Below are 20875 nucleotides of genomic sequence, written 5' to 3'. Positions count from 1 at the left end.
ACTTGGCTACACCTTTTCTCCCTCTAGCCTGGGTCACATTAGGTATGTCCCTCTTCAGCACCATGGACAGTACCACAGTGCACTTTGACCTCAATTCTCTACACTTTTGTATTCATAGCTCCAGCTCCATAAGTTGTTTCCATTGAGGACACCATTTCATGGACCATTTTTGGCATGCAAGGTTGCATCATATTTTTCAATTTCAAATTTGTTGTTGAATGTCATAATAACAAAACAAGATTGATACATGTGACACTACAACATGTATGGACACAATGCTGTGAGTTACTGTGACCTCTTCCCTCATGTTTTCCACAGAAGTTCAGTACTTTTGTTTTATTGTAGATACTCAGACATGTCCCTTTCCCAGTCCCAAATGCTGCCTCCTCTTTCCCCTCGAGCTGTGGTTCTCTTCTCAAACAGGACCTCTTTTGTCAGCTCCTTCTCCCACCACTCGAAGCACTTGTTTGAACGCTATGCTCCAGACCTGGATGTCTCGAATACCTCGGTTTTAAAACCAAAACTAGGTCTATATGGAACAATGTTAGTCAAGCAGAAACCTCTTAAAGTCTCTTCTGTCAACCACCAGAGCCACACAATGCCTCCTCTCTGTACCTCGCAAAACCGCTTCTTAGACTTGCAAATGTAGACTTTGATGTTGCACAGCCCTGCTTCTTGTGTCAGAGAGAGACGGGCAGTTCAGACAGCTGTTGTAGCCGCCATAAGCCCCTCATGTTACCCAGCTCTGCCCCCGCTGCCCTGGCAAAGAGGCTATTGTGTCTCTCTGTTCCCCTTTATCCCATTTACGTAAAGCTCTTATTCTTTTACTGCAACTGTGTTCTGTTCTTCCCTTTTGTTCTGGAGTCTGCTTTTCATTTGTAGGTGGCTGCAGAGAGCCCCCTGGTCCCACAGACACTGCACCAGAACAGATCGGCCTCTGTTCCTCGTGCCAAAGACAGGCAGCAGCAGGACATGTGCGAGTAATGTCATTTTCCAATGGGAGAATTTGTTTTAGTTTATTGATTTATTTATCAAAAGGCAATTTTCAACTGGAGTCCCGGGACACATGTTGCTACACAGTCTGTCAGTGCATGTAGCAGCAGTTTGTAATAATAGTTCTGTCATATAGTGTTCTCTTTAAATTGCCCCATATGATTGTGACTTTGTCCATTTCAGACCAATTTCACCATTTCTTCATAAACAAAACATTTTAAATAGATGAGAAACACCATGTCAGATTTTGGACCAACTAAAGAGTGGCTACTTTACTATAATTTGTGATTAGCTATGGGATAAGGAATTTGGTAGCATGCTAGCGCACGCTCATGCAGTTTTGGTGGTCAGTTTGGCAGAATTACTCACTGCATGTTTAATCTCTAAATACAGTCTCTGCAATTTTTTCCATAGTAGAATGTAATGAATTCTTTAAAAACAAATCTTAAATTTAAACCACTGCTGTGGTTTTGTTACTCACTATGTAGACTAGGACCACAGGTGACCTCTCCTCTGCAGACAGATCTTCATCTGAGCTACAGGGTGAAAATTTCTGCACAGAGGCAGAGAGGATGATGCAGCTACAGTGGTGACGGTAACAAAAGTGCTTAACACTGAAAAAACTGTTCATCGTATGTGTCTAATATCTGTGGTCATGTATTTTTTCACAGCATAGTTACCAGGAAGTTACCCGTCACTATTTTGGTTATGACTACTTCCTATTTTAACACTTTTTACTGGAAGTTGTGTTTTTAATTTGTTCACAGTGGGCGGGTTACCAGGCTAGACACTGACACTGTATCCACCAAAGTTGTTTGTCTTGCTGATTGACTCACCACATATAATTTAAAATGGCTACGTGCAAAGAAGGTCACTCGAAGTTAACACCATTTTTTACTGTTTGGGTTTTACATTTAGTCTCCATAGTAACAAAAGGGGAAATGGCAACTTTAAAAACATCATGTGATTGTTTGATAAGAGTATGCATGATTTAACGTCATCTCTGTAGCTCGCTCTGATCTTTGCCGGAGGAGACAGGTGGTCCTTGTTAGGTGCCGTTTAGTCACAAATTCAGCAGAGTCTGACATCTGGAAAGGCATGTCGCATGCAGCATGATATGCGTACTGCTGTACCTGGAAGTTGTTTCTACTGATTGGATTGTGGCTGAGACTGTAAACCTGCCCATATCATGTTTTATACAAGTCATATCAAAATGCAAGGCTTCAAAGAGCAATTTTGGGTCACTAGAGGCACTAGATCGGCAATACAGACCAGTTTTGACCATCACAATTAGAGTTTCAAAAGGCATCACAAATTTGGTGTTATTATAATAACAACAAAAATATAGTAAACATATGACTGGTGTCACAATAGCGCACAGTGCTTGCTGGATGGCCACACCAATAATGAGATATGGATAACTTTTCTTTTTTTTCCACCACAGTGAGGACACTGATTTCAGTCACAAGGGGACATTAAGCCTTTACAGTTATGTAAACATTGGTGCAGGGCTGAACATTAATTATATAATCTTTCTTGACATGTTTTGGAAAAGATGGAATGTTGTGCATTGCGTCTGATTGTGCAACCTTAATGTCATTATGTTATCAAGCTACAAAGAGTACTTTTTCTGTGGTGACATACCAGGAGGACTTAAGCATTTTGTTATTCTTGGAAGTGGAGTAGAACAAGATGGCCCTTAGTCAAGTTATCACAGAACACTTGTAGATGATAAACAGTGCAGTATCAAACCCTGTTATTGTCATATGTTTTTTCCTGGCTCTCATATGATCACAGCAGCTCATTGTGGTACAGTGCTGGAGCCTGCTTCAGTCCTGGACACAGAGCACTCACCGACAGCCAGCCCTAATCACACTGTCACCCCAGGATCTAACAGCAGAGCCCTGATCAAAGATTCAATATTATGTTGCTTTACAATCAAGATCCAAGTTTGTTCGGGCACATGGTTGAAGAGCCACTTTTAGATGAGGGTTTTATTAATGGCGCCATGGCAAGCACCATTGGGGAAAATCTGTAAGATCACATCTAAATGATTTCTGACAAGCAAATATCATGTTCATTTTTCTCAACATCTTGCTGCTGTCATTTCTTTGCTTCGTCAACAAATCTATCAGTAAATTGATACAAGATACTAACCTTTGGAAAACATTTTCTTTACCTTGACAACAAAAGAATAACTATGATACATTTAAATTGCATTTGCATTATGTTAAGGTTCTGAGATTGCTGTTTTGTCTTCCACCAGTTAACATATTTTTGTATGTTTTCGTAGGTTCCTTATTGCATTTCTGTTTCCTGCAAGTGTCGTTTTTATTGAATTCTCTGTATATCAGTGTTTCCTAATATTTTGGTATTGCCAGTTAGTTTTATCAACTTATTCAGTGGCCTCTGTCATACCAAGCACCACACTCTGTAATGTAGTATAATATGAGCATTTCGTGCTTCTCTCTTGTGCAAGTCCTTTGGGGGCATTTCGTCACTTTGGCTTCTGAGGTTAGATCTCCAAATTAGAAAACAGATGGGATTATGGTTTTGTAGCGTGCCTGAGGCTTGAAGCACTTGAATAATAACCAAGTATGCAAGGAAGCAAACTTGATTTATTTATATTCTAGATAGAAAACAGTGTAGTTGATGAGTCATGAGCTTCCTGAAAGAGCCTGCCTGCTAATGACTGTCCGTTTATTGTACCCAAAACGGTGATGGACCTGATTTTCATTCTTGTCGCCCTACGTGTCTCATTCATCTGCGTCACCACTTGTATGTTTGTGCTCTCCTTTTGCTTGACTCAGACCAGTGATGGATTCAAACAAAGAGGCAGTTGCTGTTTGAAGTTTGAGGAGAGACGTTATTATGACTTCTTCCTAAAGGTCAAGTTGAGCCACAGGCATGATAGAGTGAGGGGGGAGTGGGAAAGCTGGGGGCACTGGGGTTAAAGGAGAACCAAGTGTTGAAAGAACAAATCGATCCAGGCTCAGGGGGCAGAGGCAAAACTGCAGCAGGCGTATTTTCTAACAGGAATAACTATATAAATGATGTATGTATTTATGTATGTATATAAGATAAGAAAAGAGAACCTTTATTGATCCCACAATGGGGAAGTGTTGCAACATGCAGTAGGGAATAGACGTAGGCAGTCAAAAATCAAACCATAATATAACTCAAAAATAGAACAGTGCTGTCAGATGATGCGCCTTATAATCCCCATCTAAGATTGTTTGACTGACGGCTTCAACCAAAGGACTAAAGGGACTAAAAGTGAGCAATATATGATATTGCAATATATGAATCTTTATAAATTAACTGTATAGAAAAGTGTTATGAAAGTCAAATGCCTAATCCACACAGCAATTGGGAGTATTTTTGCCCATTGATGTGCTCCAGAAATTCTTTTTTATTTCTGTTTAACATACCAACCCCAACCGCAGACCCTAACTAGCCTAATAATAACATAAGGCCTTGTCATATAACAGCCCTTCAGCCACAGGCGCTAAGCGTAACCTTTGCACCTTACTGTTGACTGTGCTTTGTCACTTCTCTATGTTTGTGAATTCACCCATGAGCAGATCTGAGAAATTATGTCACTTCCACTCACTCGACAACCAACAGGACCCACCTTAAAGCCAGCAATACATGCTCTGATTGAGATTGTTATTGTAAAGAAATCTGGCTTCAAACAGTGAGGAGAGAGTACAGTGCACAGCAACATCCCCGGTCCTGACCAGGGTCCCCGCATGCCCTTTGACCCCGGCAATAATTTGTTTTCCTTTAAAGAGACTGGCTAAACACTCAGCACATTGGTTGACAAGACAAGTGTAAATCTGCCGAAATGCTTTGCAGGCGTCTGATTTGAGTCCATCCTCCTCTGGGACTGTCCTGAGCTCCATCCTGTCTCCTCCATCTCACAAGCATTCTTTGTCTTTCTCATGTTCCTCCTTTGTTACAAGTTTGGATTATGTCGGCTAACACAGAAAGTTCAGTGAGGTTTAGGGTCAGCCAGAGCACCTCGGGAGAGGGACAAGTGCTTAGATCTCTGCTCATATTTATGATTCAGCTCCTGTATTGTGACCATAATCTCATGACTACACATTCATTGTTTGACAAATGAGTTTCCTTGTCACAAAATGCGGCGTCCCGTATGGAGAGGTAGACAGATGACCTCACTGAGGCCCACATGTGCTCAGTGGACCCCTGACCACTTTTATCCCTCTAATCTCCAATGTTTTGTGATGTTTTGGCAAATATCCTGCAGAGGAATTCAGCTATTAACCAATTAGCCATTTATTTTGACATAGCTTTTCACCTTATAACATGACTTTAAAATTTGTTCCATTTTCGGTTTTGTTATAGGGTCATGGTCACATAACAATCCAGTTTTTATCTTTGTATTTAAATGTACATTCAAATATTATTCGTTAAAAAAATGTGCCTACTTGATACTCTTTTTTTCAAATGAATTACTAACTGATTACTGCATTTCCTTGATCCATTTGTAAGGTTATGCGTTACTACTATGTAATAAATACCACTTTCCAAAGTCCCTGGACTAGGGCAGACTAATATGGGCTCATGCATAAAATAGGCCTGGGAGTTACTTCCTCTATCTATAAACAATTACCACAATAGTTATTAGTGGTGTATTTATTATCAAAATATATAATACATGACTGTTTTTTCAGACATTCAGGCCCATTTTTCCCCACTACATCAAGGTAAAAGTTGTCACTGAATAGCCTCTACAACATGACTAATGATTGTTGCATCATTTTAACCCACTTTCCCACATGGGTACATTGTCTGTGGGAGTGCTGTGTTTGTTGGTCAGCATGTTTACTGCCAAACACTCTCTGATGCTCAAAAAACAGTGAAGTTGAAAAAATCCTCCATCCAAACTATTTTCCCCTTTTATTTAGAACATAGCCTCCTAAATCCAGCCGCACAGTTATAATGGGCTTCCACATTAGGCCTTTTCCACTGTATACGGACCACTATTTGTCCATCCAACAAGCAGCCGGCTCACCACTAAACAGGAACCACGTCTCTTCACTACCAGCCTCTTCTAAACACCGCATAGTTGTTTAGTTTGCTCTTGCATGGAGGGTAAATAAAGGCAAAAGTGACCAACCTCTGTATGTGTTTGTGCCCACAGCTGCTGCACATCTGTATCGAGGGTTGGGGGAACTGGCGCTGGTCTGAGGCCTTCAGCATTGACAACGTGGGGACTCTGCTGCGGACCATCCAATACAAGGGCCGCACTGCCTCACTCATTATCAAGGTCCAGCAGCTCACTGGGGTGCAGAGACAGGTATGTGCAGACAGTGTGTAGATCAGGTATGAAATTATCAAATATTTTATTGGTTAAAAATGAAACATGAATTTTTTTATGAGGAACAGCCCCTTGAGATGCATCGTTGTGGTTTCTCCACAATATAAGCAAATGCAGTTACCTCATAAACTGTTAATTCTATAACTATCGCTTGAGCAATTACATAATTAAACTATATGGATGGGCAGGATATGTTGTGCACAGAGTTTTTTCAGTTAGTAGGTCGCGTGCTTTGCCTGTGTGACATTGGTTTTCTTCCATGTAACCTAATTTTCAAACAGGTACTCCTGTTTGATTCATGGGTTTCAGCTTCCTGTTACAGGAGACCTTTTGAAAACTTATCACAATTCAAAGACATTATATTGTCATTTAAATAGCAAATTGCTATGCCAACTGTGCTAATTTTTCATCTTTGCAAAACCTAGGGATAGCACTAGATCTTGAGAAGGTTTACGGGATCTTCATGTAGTTTCCCCATTAGTAGGTCAAACATAGTGTATATATTTTCCATTTAGATCAATAAAATCTCAACTAAGACAATACATAGATGCTAGTTTTTTCACATAAACAGTGAAGTATAGTAAATAATGTATTCATGCGGTTTATCTAATGGCCCTGTCATTTCAAATTATATATATTTGAAATATCTTTCACACTTTATTTTTCACCCAAGGCCCAAAGCTTTTGTTGAACCATGATGTATCTGGTGTCCATTTTAAAACAAGAGGCTGCTTCTGTTTATGTTTGTCTTGATGTAAAGTCAGAGTGAAAGCTGTATAACTAATCTCCCATTGAAAGTCCATGTGCGTGTCATACATACACGCATTATTGTAACGCGTTAGTCTGGTACCACTTATACTAAACCTGCAACAAATCTTTAAAGTGGTCACCATTTTACCAAAAGCAGAAGCTGATTTGCTACATTTTGTCTTTGGTGCCACTGTGATGTGTCACTTCTAAGTCTGGCCTTTACCCAGCAGACTTTTTGGGATAAGCGCCTCTAAATCCCCTTTTATGATGCCATTGTTGTTATGTTTCTTTATCTGTTTTATAACTCTACAAACACAATATGCCCTTTCGATCCACAAACTCAGTCAAAAACAATCTGTTTAACACCAATAACACAGACTCGATGTTTGTAGTTCTCTCTTGTGTTTCTTAATGTTACCATGAGATTGCAGTGGTGACACACTGTTATGTAAATAGTGTGTTGTGTGGTGTTTGTCGTTTTCTCTTCATACCTCAGACAAAACACACTGGGACTCTCAAATGACTTCCTTGTTCCATCTCAGTCCTTGCTTACATTGGTCCCATATGTTTTGAATGGCACCTCCAATAGACAACACAAGTCTCAGAGTTGACAGAGCTGCTGCCTTGGCAGAAAAAGACAACAAATGTGACCACAGTAATGATTGTTTGTTTCATGATTACACTTTAAAAAAGGTTTATAATACTTTACTTTTTTTAATCTAATTTTTATCTTGTTCAGTGTCCTTGGGTGTTTTGAAAGGCGCTTATAAATAAAATGCATTATTATTATTATTATTATTATTATTATTATTATTATTATTATTATTAGGGAGGGCACTTGGTGTTAATTAAAATGCTTAAAATGCTAAATCAATTTGTAAATAAGACTTCTTTTTCTAATTTATCTTTTGTACGTACATTTAGTAAAAGCCGAAGTTAAATCTGTCAACTGGACAAAACGTTGTAGGAGTGAAGATGTTTCGTTGTTCATCCAAGCTTCTTCTTCAGTTCTGGTCAGATTGCTGGTGGACATTGCCTTATATCTATCTGAAGGGAGGAGCTAAGTACACTGAAATTTTAAACAGCTATTGTCTCCAGTTTCAGCCTTAATGGCCTCCATTCAACCTTACCTGCAGTGTAAGGAATAGTTATGCCTTTCCTTCTAGTTTTAGGCCTAACTATTCCTTACACAGCTGGTGTGTATGAAAAACTTAAGAGAATTTTCAGACGGTTTGAGATTCCGGTCTATTTCAAATCTACAAATGCTTTAAGCCTGAAACTGGTTCACCCAAAGGACAAAACAAAGTAGTGTAGCCTATTCCATTCAGTGTAGTGAAGAGTGAGCGGTACATTGGAGATATTTTTGTTAGAAAAGACAATCCTTCCTTAAATAGGAATGGAGGCCTGAGACATAATCTCTCATCAATCTATAACTTCATCATCAGACCCAAAGCAAACAAAGGAAACAAAGAGAATAATAGAGTGAACCAGTAGGGTCGTTAAAGGTTGAATGGAGGCCATTAGGGCTGAAACTGGAGACAATAACTGTTTACAGTTTCAGTGTTGTTACAGTTTCAGTGTTGTTAGCGTTCAAAGTAATATTTATAATTATTGCAAATATGCAACTCCTAAATTGCAATGTCAATGTCAAGTATTGCAAGGGTTAATTCTTATAGGTTGAAGTGTACACAAGTGATAGGCCTCGCTAATCCCATATATTATTTGTACCTATTTTGTACATATAAATATAGCACCTATAAATAATCTTCCATATCTCGTGATAACATGCATCATTGTAGAAGAAGCAGAAAATGTGTTTGTTTTGCCTGTTTCCGCTACTGGATGTGCGGCTGTGCATTGTGTGCAGATGGGACAGCGCATTGATGGATGGGGAGATTAGGCATGCACGTCTTTCTGAGCAAACACTTCAATTCAAGATTATTATCACGACCACAGTCCAACTACAGAGCACACGCACAGCCCTGCTCCAGTGCATCAGCCATACATTCACCAGGGAAACAAAGTCCTTTTAAAGTGCCAGTCCCCTGAAGCTGTGGCCAGGCTGAGCGTGGCTTTGCATGCATCAAAAAGTGCTATATACCAGCCATTTTGGATCAAGTTTATATGTGGTTTATATCAGCACAGACATGTCAGGAAAAAAGGAGATGGAGTGTGACCTTTGGAAAAGAAAAGAGGAGCGCTCACATGTCACATACAAAGGGTTTGATATGAACCAGCCTCAGAGCTTTAGACCATCAGGGGACACATTTGATTAGAAAACAGACTGTAACTTTGGTCAGTCCTAGTTTGGGATGCTAAGAAGTCCTTTTGATAAGTTGTGTATTTATAATATGCTTACACTGCAATATTTCCATGACCTACTGTATATAGCACTGTTTCATAGTGTTTGACAATGCCAGTGCTGTGGTCATGAGGTAATCCTATTAATTTATCTATGTTTCGTTCTGGATAATACAAAGCTGCACAATACAGAAAGATAAAAATGTAGATATTCTGGAAACAACCTGGCCTATATGCTTATTTCTAAATATGGATCAACCAAATCATGCTATGTCTGTAACTAGTCATCTTTGCCACTGTCAATGCCACATTACCACTGCTAGTCCTAGTCCTTCCACAACATGTCACTGCTACCTTAACTTTAAGCTTTCAAACCACATAAAGGAATATTTTAGACACTATTTTAATGTTGGTTATGATCTTGTTTCATATTGGAAAAAAAATATTTGGATGTGGTTTTATTTTCTCAAAACACGAAAGTTTGTCTATATTTATAAAAAGTTAAGAACTAGCCATTTATTCTGTCCAACAGTGGCACAAACTTGCCAAGTAGAGGAAAACATTGCTCATTATTTGTGGTTTGCATGCGGTTTCTTAATCCAGTGGAACAAGAGATGGATTTTAGACTCACAAATGTTCACTTAGTTTCTTGTATAATTTAATAATTTATTATAGCAACTACTCCTACTGCTCTAAGTACTTATTTTTATTGTAGCTTTAAATAGTGTTTCTTACCATGACTCCTTCCTTGGAATCAATAACCTTATTATTGTTAGTAAAGGTACGGTATGCAGCCTGCCCTTTTGCTGGGTTAAAAAAAGACATACAATCATAACTGAACCTGGGTTGCCAGTGTCTTAACTTAAATTAGGACACATACAAGTATTTCTTGTTCACAGTATAGACAGGCTATGTGGAAGCTCAGAACCTCCAGAATTCACTCACTGAGCTGCAGAGGCTGCACTAGCACTGATTAATGATTGTCTGCAAGTGCCAGGATTATGCTGTTAACCTTTAGGTGTATTTCAGCATTGTGACTATCAACCCATTCTGCTTTCTGATTGAATAATATGTAATGTTTTTGTAAACAAGAATAAATAATAAATAAAGGCAATATGTGATTTGCCCATGTCTAACTTGTATCTGGGGAAACAGACAGGTCGTGTTTGTGAAATTAGAAATTAAATGCTATCTGCTGTACCTGTAAATTAATGCTATTTTCTCTGTTTTTGTAGGTGATAATCTGTGGCAGGCAGGTGATGTGTAGTTATTTGAACCAGGACATTGAGTTGCGAGTTGTGCAGCATTATGTGGGCTCCGACAGTCAGACGGTGGTGAAGGAGCACTGTGACTGCCTGGAGGCCGGGGGTAAACTGCCCTCTTACGTGCTGGAAGACGCAGAGATGACAGAACTGTGTTTACGGGCTAAAGGAGACGAAGATTGGTCCCAGGACGTACAGCTAGAGAGGAGGGACAAGACCACCTCCAGCTCTGTGGTTCAGGTAACTCTTTTGAGTCCATATAAATACATGTTAATTGTTATTTTATTCATATAACAAAAGATTTGACAAATCACATTCATTCCACTATGCATAAGGTTTTGAGGTTGGAAATGTTGCTACAAACTGCCAATTGAACTGGACTGCCTGACTTAAGATGGTAGACATGTGGCAATGCCAGACATGTTTGGCACCATATCCGTTCTAATTGATCATTCAAACCTACCCAAAACTGAGAGAAGAAAGGGAAGGAAGGGATGAAATATAACAGTTGTTTTACTTTGATGTATTTTGGTCCTGGGTTTTGGGAAAATAGAACAACTTGGTTAGAATTTATCAATATTCAAAATCATGAAAGCGTTCCAACACGGATACATAAATAGACACAACGCAAACACCACCCCATCTCCACCATCTCTGCTTTCGCACGTTTGAAGCTTGGGGCAGGGGGACCACCAACTGGGACGAGATGCCTGGAGTCCTCCTGGGTGGCCACGTTGGCACGTCCACGGTGTTGCTTTTTGAGTTCTGTCCTTCCAGTATGGTTCACCAAAGGCCCCACACTTTCTAACCCGTAACCAGAAAGATGTTGATAGGCAGAAAATACAGTTTATGCTCTCTCATAACAAAGCTAACCATGGACAGGAAACTCTAGCTGATATGTGGGCACGGGGAGAACCTTTGAAGCCACTTTCACACCGCTGGATTAGGGCCAGATATTCACTCCATCTCTTCCTCTTGCTGTTACTGGCCCTGTGCATATTATTCTACTCCGGCAAAGTATTTCTGTTTTTATTAAGATATGAGCCCCATGCTGTTAACACAAGCCCATTCACTTCCTCAGTGTCTCTAGTAATACTCAAGAGTTCAGGGTACATACAACAACATATAATTTTAGAACTAAGATGAGTATAAAGACCACCAGCTTCATCAATGTTGTTGCGTAAGCTTTGCTTTATTGTAAAATATGACATGTTCAATTAACATGTTTGCTAAAAGCTATTGGCTGTAGATTAGTACTTCATTTCTGTTGCAATTCCCTAAAAAGGCCAATATCAGCAAACAATTTAGTATGCATGTTTTTGCGACACTCATTTTATTCATTATTAACCCTTGTGCCCTTGTGCCTCGTTATGGGTAATTTGTGTCTCCGAACGTACATTTTTTGTGATAACTATGGCGTTTTTTAGACATGTGAATTTCATCCTGATGGAACCAATTTTGGCGACGTGAGAAATGTATATATATATATATATATATATATATATATATATATATATATATATATATATATATATATATATATATATATATATATATATATATATATATATATATATATATATACTATATATATATATATATATATACTATATATATATATACTATATACTATATATATATATACTATATACTATATATATATATACTATATACTATATATATATATATATACTATATACTATATATATATATATATATACTATATATATTTTTATATATATATTTATATATATATATATATATATATTTAGTATATATATATATATATATATATATATTTAGTATATTTATAGTATATTTATTCATGTACTAATGTTTGATGATGTAATGGCAGTTAAAAAAATGAAATACACAATTTGTATCCTAGTCCTAGTGTAAGCATTTTTCCAGCAAGGCACAAGGGTTAATCTTCTGTTATCCTAGCTATACATTTTCAAAGCTAACAAAGCTAACTCACAGGTTGACCTGTCCTGGCCTTCCTCTCTTGGTCTTGGTGCATCTGGTCTGGCCCCAGCTTGAGCGTGTGTACATGGCTGCCTCTCCTCCTGCTCCGTCTGTTATCTGTTCCCTTCACATTTCACATGTGGAGTTTGGCTCATTATGAGAGCTGCCTGTTGGAGTAGCTGAGTGCTTAGATCTCTCTATCTCTGTCTTTCACTGTTATTTCACTCTCTGGTTTTGCTCCTGCTCTCTCTGCCTCATCCATCTTGCTGTAGTTAACTCCTCTTCTCTATTTACTTTACCCTTTTGGCATAGACTCATCCACCTGCTACATGCTCTGAATTACTCCCCTGACCAAGTCTGTGTGTAATGTCCCATAATCCATCTGAAGTGCCTCCTGTATCTCACCTTCCTCCCACACAAAACGTTGTTCGCCCTTGTCCTTAATGTTTGACAAAGCACAGAAGGTCAGAGTGACCCTATTTTCAGCCCTATATAACAGACACATAACACATAATAACATGCTTACTTGCCATATTACTTGTAATGTAATATACTTGGCTCAAGGTTAAAATGATGGGTTTTTTTTGTTACATGCATTCCTAGAAACACGTGATCAGTGGCACTATTTTTAGGGGATATATGACTTGGAAATACGTCAAGAATTTGTTCTGCCAAAATTGGACCCTCCCATGTCTAACAAGGCTGTTTGCATGCATCACTCTCCTCAGTATGTTGTTGTCCCTAACAGTGAAATCCCCTGTACGTCATAAAACAGAGCCGTTTGTAATGTGCTTTGGCATCAGAAGACCTTTAACGAGGAGAGAGGACGAAACACCAATGACACAATAAAACATCTTGGTCTTCTATGGGTACATTCTCAGCCATTAAAGCTCACAAAGATTTTACTGCCCCAAGTGGTCTCAGATCTGGCATTAGCACTCTTCAGTCCGCTCCGTTCAGAGATTATGAGTCAGGGCTCAAATTTTTACCACCAAAAGAAGCCAAGAAACTGTGTTTTGTAAGACAAAGCATGATAATGCGTTACTGATGGAGGCTATAAACATGCTGTCAGTGAGAAAAATGCTGCAAGTACTGTACATGTAATGACTATGTTGCCTTAGATGCCCTTTGACATGCTCTTTTTTATTTTTTGTTTTATTTTTTTATTAAAAAAAATTGCAATATGCATATGTGTGCATTAATGGTTTACTATTTTCAATTTCTGTTCTTCAGTTGCTATTGCTGTTTTCATTTTGGCATCATTTTGTGTGCATTGTAGGTTCCATGTTCCAGTGGATCGTTGCTGTACGTCTGGTGCACCCTCATCACCCTTGAACCTGATACTCACATGCAGCAGAGAGTGGTGAGTTTGAATGACAAAAAAAACACTATGACTTAAAAACCTCATCATTATACATGTTTTGTAAATGTTTATGTTTCAGGTAGTGTTCAGTCCTCTGTTTGTGATGCGAAGCCACCTCCCTGACCCTGTGATTGTCCATGTGGAGAAGAGGAACCTGGGGCTGAGAGAGAGTCAGCTCATCCTGGGACAAGGCCACCAAGAGCCACTACTAAACACAGAAGCTGACCAGACACACCATCTCACCTTCCAAGCCAGGTGAATACTCTATTCAAATTCATGCTGTAAATGCCATTTTAATTAATAATTAATGTGCTTTGAACTTATGTAGATTTAAATAGCAAGGCTGACTAATTTAAGTTAAAAAAAAAAGTATGAATCATGAATCTATACTGTTCTCAAGATACTGTTTTCAGTGCACAATGGATTAATTAAATGTTTTTCAATCAGATGTTGACAGTTGTGCATTTATTTAGGGCCAAATAATTATCTCTAGAAAGCTATTTCAGTTGCCAAATTTTGGTAAAAATAACTTGCCAACTTGTCACTTGTAAACTTGACATTCTCTCAACAGTGACAAATCGGATTACAATATAGTGCCTGCTACATTATCTCATTGTCAAACAGCTCATTTTACCATAAACCCTGACACTTGTCTCCTGCAATGACTTTTTCTGCATGTATTTAGCCAGATGGTAAAAGACACTTACTTAAGACTCACCCACTCCATTTTGTCTGACTCAATATGACGACAGTTGGGAGTGATATTTAGGCAAAAGGAAGTCCATTTGGCAGCTGCTCCAAACCAGCTCCATTTCCATCATGTCAAATCAGAACCATAATTGCGCTCATTTAGATACCGGGCCTAACAGAAAGCAGGTTTTGGCCCGTATTGGAAGAGTATTTATCTGTGATGGCGTACATGTTTGCAGGGGTGGGCTGATGAGTAATGCCACATGCACATGTGTCCTATCTGTGTGTGGTCTGGCTCTGTGATCGTCCCAGGACGCCAGGCTTCGCCAGGGGAAGTGTGACAGTCACCACTTCATCATGGGCAGAGTCTCACATACATCAGCCCTCTGCCACTACAGACCTGCTATATGAGGTTTAAAATGAGCAGTGGCTCAGTTGGTAGAGCATTTGCTTATTGGCTCAAAGGCTGTCACCTGTGCATGCTACCATTGTGTCAAAGAAACCTATCCCATCTAAAAAAAACACTAACTGTGACCATTTACAGTTTTATGAGATGTATGAAGCTTGATGAGGTGTGTTTTTGTTGAATCATAGAAAAAGACAGCCCTTGACAAGTCATCCACAAAGCAATCATAGTGGAACCTTCCCTCGGCCAGTTTCATTTCAAAACTCCTGCCAAAGGATATTTTAGTCAGTATGAGTTTAACTGGTTATGGTTATTTAGAATTTCTGTCCAATGGTTAAATTATATACTGGTACTTTCCTTTTTGGAGATTAGAGGTGATTCTTGCCCCCGTTTGACTGATGAGTACATTCGCACACATGTCTGCCCTCTTCTCTTGTGTTTGTGCTCTGGGCATCAGCCACTTTTATTCATGTGCTTTGCAGCCTCACTTATTAAGCTACATTATTTACTCACTAATAGTGGGATACATTAACTGAAGAGACATGAGCCAACGGTAGCACAGTATATAGAGCACACTGACACTGCCCTGAAATGCTGCCAGTTTGAAACTGTTCCTTTGACTTTCACGTTAAAATCCGGGCTAACACCTAATTTAACTTTTACTAAGTAAATGACCTGACATGACCTTGTGGGATTTTTCTCTAAGAAATAATCTTTTTATGAGGTTTAAAATATGGTTTCCTTTGCTATGAATTACAATGCACTTAATAGACACTTACCTCATTTAAGGCCTCACTCAAGGAAAAGCACTCATCATAAAAGATGGGGCATTTAAGGGCATTATTTAACTTCCCAGTAAATCATAAAATATCTTCCGTACAACCATTGGCATATTGATTTTGATTTGAATTTATTTAGTTTGGCTTGTGAGCAGCATAAATAACTGATGCCATTTTCTCAATCTTTCTATCTTGTCTCCATGTGTCATATCATTTTACATCTGGCTGACCGTAAAGAGCCATTAACATCTAGTGTTTAGTGTTGTCCTCTTCAAAGCTTACCTCTTGTTTAATGTAACTGCATTGTCTACACAGCAGTTTCTCTAGTGTGACAGCCTTGAAGTGGCAATTGGTATTTTCAGCCTGGGTGGAACCAATGGAAAAAACACACTACTTGGGTTTTTTGTTATTACTACAAATGTAATCTGTGTTGTTTTATGCATAATCCGTTGGAGAAAAATCACATTATTGGTAGCAGTGAGTAGTGATTCGGATAAACGCAAGTACATCTGATTCCCCATTTTTTACATTACGTTTCTTTGTTTAGATATCTGGTCACAAAGTTTGTTTTCATTTCATCTGCGCTAAAGAAACCACAGTATGCCATTCAGTGACTGGGAATATTTTGAGTTGATGTTTTTGTAGATAAATCCTTTTCATAAGCTCAAAAGGCAAACTCCAAAGTGTCTTGTCTTTCTGTTGGTGACCACAATGCTTCTAGTGTTTACAATGCGTCCCCCTGTCTAAACCGCTACTCACCACATAAACTCAAATGTCCCCTCGAACTCAATCCATCCTTCATCCCTTACTGCTTAGAAAGCCACAACTGTAAAACTGCACCTTTGGACATTTGTACTGCAGACATAAGTCCCCAAAACTCAAATTGTGAGGATTCATTGGTCAACAGCTCATCTTCCCTCCTGTAATTATGCATTCTTGTGGCTCCTAATCAACAAGGTACAGAGCATAACTGTGGTTTAGCGACACTGGAGAACGAACCAAACCTAACCATGTCCTGCTTGGTTTATACTGGTCACCACAATGGAAACACTATAGGCTTACAATCTTTTTTTTTTGTTCTTTCACCCCCCTCTCCCCTTGGGATGTATTGTCAAAAGCTTCCTGTCAACACTTTGTGCCACCACTTTGTCTTCCCCTGAAACCAAAGCTAATCACTTTTTGTTCCCTTTTATAGCACAATAGATCTATTAATACACGCTTGATATATACTGCCAAGTAGAACAGGATACGGCCCAGAAAAATCAAAGAGGCTATTACTATTGTTTAGATTTTGTTAAATTTTCTTTCTTCCATCTTTGACCACTGTCTGGGTCTACAAGATTCGCAGGAAAATGTAATCTGCCTCAGTATCTGTGAGTTTGTAAGGCTATACTGCAAGTCAGACAAAACACACAAACGGAATGATTAGATTTAGAAAAGAGGTTTCAGGGTACAATCAAAGTTTAGCCGTAGGTCATAAGAACAATGGGAACAAGGACTTGACTGTCAAAAGGTGTTTGCTTCTATTGCAAAAGAGGAGGAAATATGAATTGCTTTTGGCAGAGTTTGTAAACATAATTGTACTGAAAAATGTACATCTGCATTTGGGGCCAAACTCATATAGTATTATATGATACAAAGAGGAGATAGTGAAAATAAATACTACCGGCTGTTGATGGCACAATTATGATTACTGTGAAGTATCTATTACAAATGTGACTGTTATAATTGAGGTCATGTATTATGTTACTCAGAAATACACAGAGCATTTAAGTAAAGTTTGTAATGTTTTCTATTGTAGGGAAGATGAAGACGCATCCAACTGTGCAGTGCCCATCTCCACAAGCCTGATCAAACAGATCTTAAGCAAAACAGGAAGTCAAGACAATCTGGATTTCATCCTAAATGACTTCTATGGAGCAAAGACATCCACCGAGCTGGAATGGCCATATGTCTCCAAGGACAGTGACAGGTATGGTGATACTGTTAAAGTGGTGTGAAAATGATTTGGTTCTCATTTGGTCTATAGAATATGACTTTGACGACTTTAACAGTGATTTAACACTGAACATTTTGTAATTGTCATACTGGTGGTGTGAATATAACATCTTATAATTGCGTGGTCGTATTTTCTATTTGGGAAATATTTAGCCCCAACAAGTTAGAAATTAAAATTGCTGTCCTGTTGACAGTTATGAAATCACAAATTGTGATTATATTACTCCCTTTGAGACACTCATTTTACCTAAAAATGCTGTGAGATCAACTCTTTCCAAAATGTTGCAAATGATGGGAATTTAAACAATATGGCAAGATAACACAAAAGTTTTTGGACCATAACATTTGAATTTGATATCATCCAATAACCCAAGTCATGTAATGCATCGTATGTCCATATTCGTCTGTGGTGTTTTGTAGGACATGGCTTTGAGATGCCTCTTGTGCTTGCCTTCCATTGTCAGGCTCACACACTGTTGTACAATAGGCCTTTAATTTAAGGGCTTCTTGTCTTTTCGTAGCTTTTGTTCACATCATAAAACAGTTAACTCCACAGACAATGGCGAGCCATGCTTCAGACGACCGCCGCAGTCCCCACAGACTGGAGCTTTAGTCTGTCACTGCGTCGCTGTCCTCTTTCTCACACAACTCTCAGGGCCTTGCATCCAGTTAAAAGTTGGCAGAGGATTACAACATTTTTTTATTCTGTGTTGTGTCTTTGAACATGCAATTTCTTCATACAATGCGTTAGTACGCAATAGTATGAATAATATTTTATACAGTATTTGACCATTTATATTGTTCTAGTTTTGGCTTAAATACAGAGAGATATAAATGTCACAATTAATATATCCTGGCTAGAGATGCACTGATCCAGCTTTTTCAGTTCCAATTTTGATTTTCTGCCGATAACCGATATTGACCGATACCTGTGCTGAGACTGAAAACAGCATTTATTTCGTTTAAACTAAATCCAAATGTGTTATGTAGCTGTTATTTATCTCTCAAGTAACTACAGAACAAATTTGTATAAATAAAAATGAAAACATCATGAAACTTTCTGGGCCAGCTACACCCAGTAAACATTACATCATACATTTATATATCCACTCAGAACATCGATATTTTCAAGTCGATATCCAAGCCAACATTTTTTTCAGTATCAGAACCGGTCTCCAATGCCAGTATCAGTCAGAATGGTCCATCCCTAATCCTGACTTTTGTGGAAAAAATACTGAAGAATAAAGTAGAAGATATTGCATCATAATTATTGTAGAAAAAGAAGAGCTGATCATTCAAAAAGTGACTATTTCTATCAATTTCAGTTACAGTAAATGTCAAAGGGTGGGTTAGGAAAAGCATTTAGTGTAAAACTAATCATTCATTTCACAAAGCAGCAAACCAGCCATTGTCAGGAACCAAACGTGTTTGATGATTGGCTCAAACTCTGGATACAAACTTTGCTCAATAGTTATGTGTCTTAATTATATATTTGTTAACATGCACAGAGACGAGAATACCAGAGAAGCACAAGTGTGTATATATATAAACATCCAGCTTCTGCAGTGTATCCCTCCCTCTGTGTTTGGCTCCTATGAAATGCTGTCTGCACATGTCACTCTGGAAGCCATCTCTTGTCACACAGCAATCAAACTGACATCTTGAAGACATTGGCGCAGCCTCTCTCTAACTGGCTCAGAGAGTGGATCTGCTGGACATGTGTCTGACTGCGGTCGGCTGTGTTTCTCTGCTCACTGCATCACATACACCAGGCCCATATGCTTTAGACACCATTCAGTTATCTTTTTATTTCATATACAGTGTACAGGTCTATCATAGCAGAATTCACAGTAGATTATGTCCAGCCATTGTGGACAGTGATCACTATTCTAATTTCTGGTATTTTTTACAGTAACTGAAGTGGTGACCCTAACCTTCTTGTAAATAAAACTCCTCTTTAAACTTCTCTTTCTAAAAATGGGTATGCTGACCAAGGAATTCATTTATAATTTTAAAAATAACTATGGACAAATTGTGCAACAGATTTGATTCAGTTGTTTATAGTGTTCATATGTTGTAATATTTTAATTTAGACAAGTTTCTAAACATTACTAAGTACTTTACAATAGAGTGCTTGTTTGCATTACATCGTCAAAAATCAATCAAGCACACAACCTTGGGATCCAATTGTGAGAACATTTTTTGAGTAGTAATAGCAGTGATTTCAATAGTTAAACTCACTCCAAACTTATACTAACATCACTAAAGTTGTATATTTTTTCCTAATTTCTGTAATATAAATGATATGATTGCTTTTACTCTGTTTTCAACAAAGCAGAGAGCCTGTGTCAAACCTTGATGGGAAGTGTGTAAATATTGTGTCTTAAATGGTTACAGGAAGGTGAAAGTGGTAACTGTTATTTTTCTTTCTCTGTTGGATTTTAATGGCATCTTTAGGATAATTACACAAACAGCATGTAGTGGTTGGGCTCGGAGTAAACTGAAGTGTGTGAAAATTCCAAATTCACACCTCTTTTGCCCTCGGCCTCAGAGTTGGCAGTTCTGACAGAAGCCCCATTTCTTTCAATTACCGTTTTGTGAGCTGTGTGATGTGATTTATGAGCTCTCACTCTGCTACCCGCACTCTTAATGTCAAAGCCCAATTTGACTAACTACACAAACAAAATACACTGTAAAGAGTGACTATTACCACTATTATTTGGGGTCCCATAAGAAAGTGTAGTTGGATATATGGCAAGCTTTCATGGATCAGTGAAGTTGCCAAAATCTTGACTTCAGTCATTACTTTTGCTATTAAATAAAGGCTATGGTCCACATTATTCATCTGTATTAGCCAGCGGCGACTTGTACATTAACATCATTCTTGTTCAACCCCTCCTGATGCTGCCAATTTGCATGTGTAGTCTTTGTATCAGTATGTTTACTATGATGAATCTTGTTGCTGCATTGATCCAATGTAGAAAAAGTCTTGATTGTGAGATGGGGCAGCCCTGTAGTGACGGT

At 38.5% G+C, this 20875-nt stretch overlaps 2 protein-coding genes across 2 annotated transcripts in view; one reads left to right on the top strand and one right to left on the bottom strand.

The window, feature by feature from the left end:
- LOC117384187 (intermembrane lipid transfer protein VPS13B-like) overlaps positions 1–20875 on the top strand; it is a 270989-nt gene that overhangs the window by 224829 nt on the left and 25285 nt on the right. The window contains exons 48-52 of the mRNA XM_033981473.2: positions 6161–6316; positions 10624–10890; positions 13895–13978; positions 14058–14233; positions 17655–17825. Of these exons, the coding sequence (XP_033837364.1) occupies positions 6161–6316; positions 10624–10890; positions 13895–13978; positions 14058–14233; positions 17655–17825 (854 nt within the window). The remainder of the gene's footprint in view (positions 1–6160; positions 6317–10623; positions 10891–13894; positions 13979–14057; positions 14234–17654; positions 17826–20875) is intronic.
- LOC117383668 (E3 ubiquitin-protein ligase RNF19A-like) overlaps positions 14993–20875 on the bottom strand; it is an 85989-nt gene continuing 80106 nt past the window's right edge. Inside the window, exon 10 of the transcript XR_008649015.1 lies at positions 14993–15003. The gene's annotated coding sequence lies outside the window, so the exon portion shown is untranslated. The remainder of the gene's footprint in view (positions 15004–20875) is intronic.

This window comes from Periophthalmus magnuspinnatus, chromosome 16 (genome assembly GCF_009829125.3).
Source record: "Periophthalmus magnuspinnatus isolate fPerMag1 chromosome 16, fPerMag1.2.pri, whole genome shotgun sequence".
Lineage (NCBI taxonomy): Eukaryota > Metazoa > Chordata > Actinopteri > Gobiiformes > Gobiidae > Periophthalmus > Periophthalmus magnuspinnatus.
This window is presented reverse-complemented; position numbering and strand designations above follow the sequence as displayed.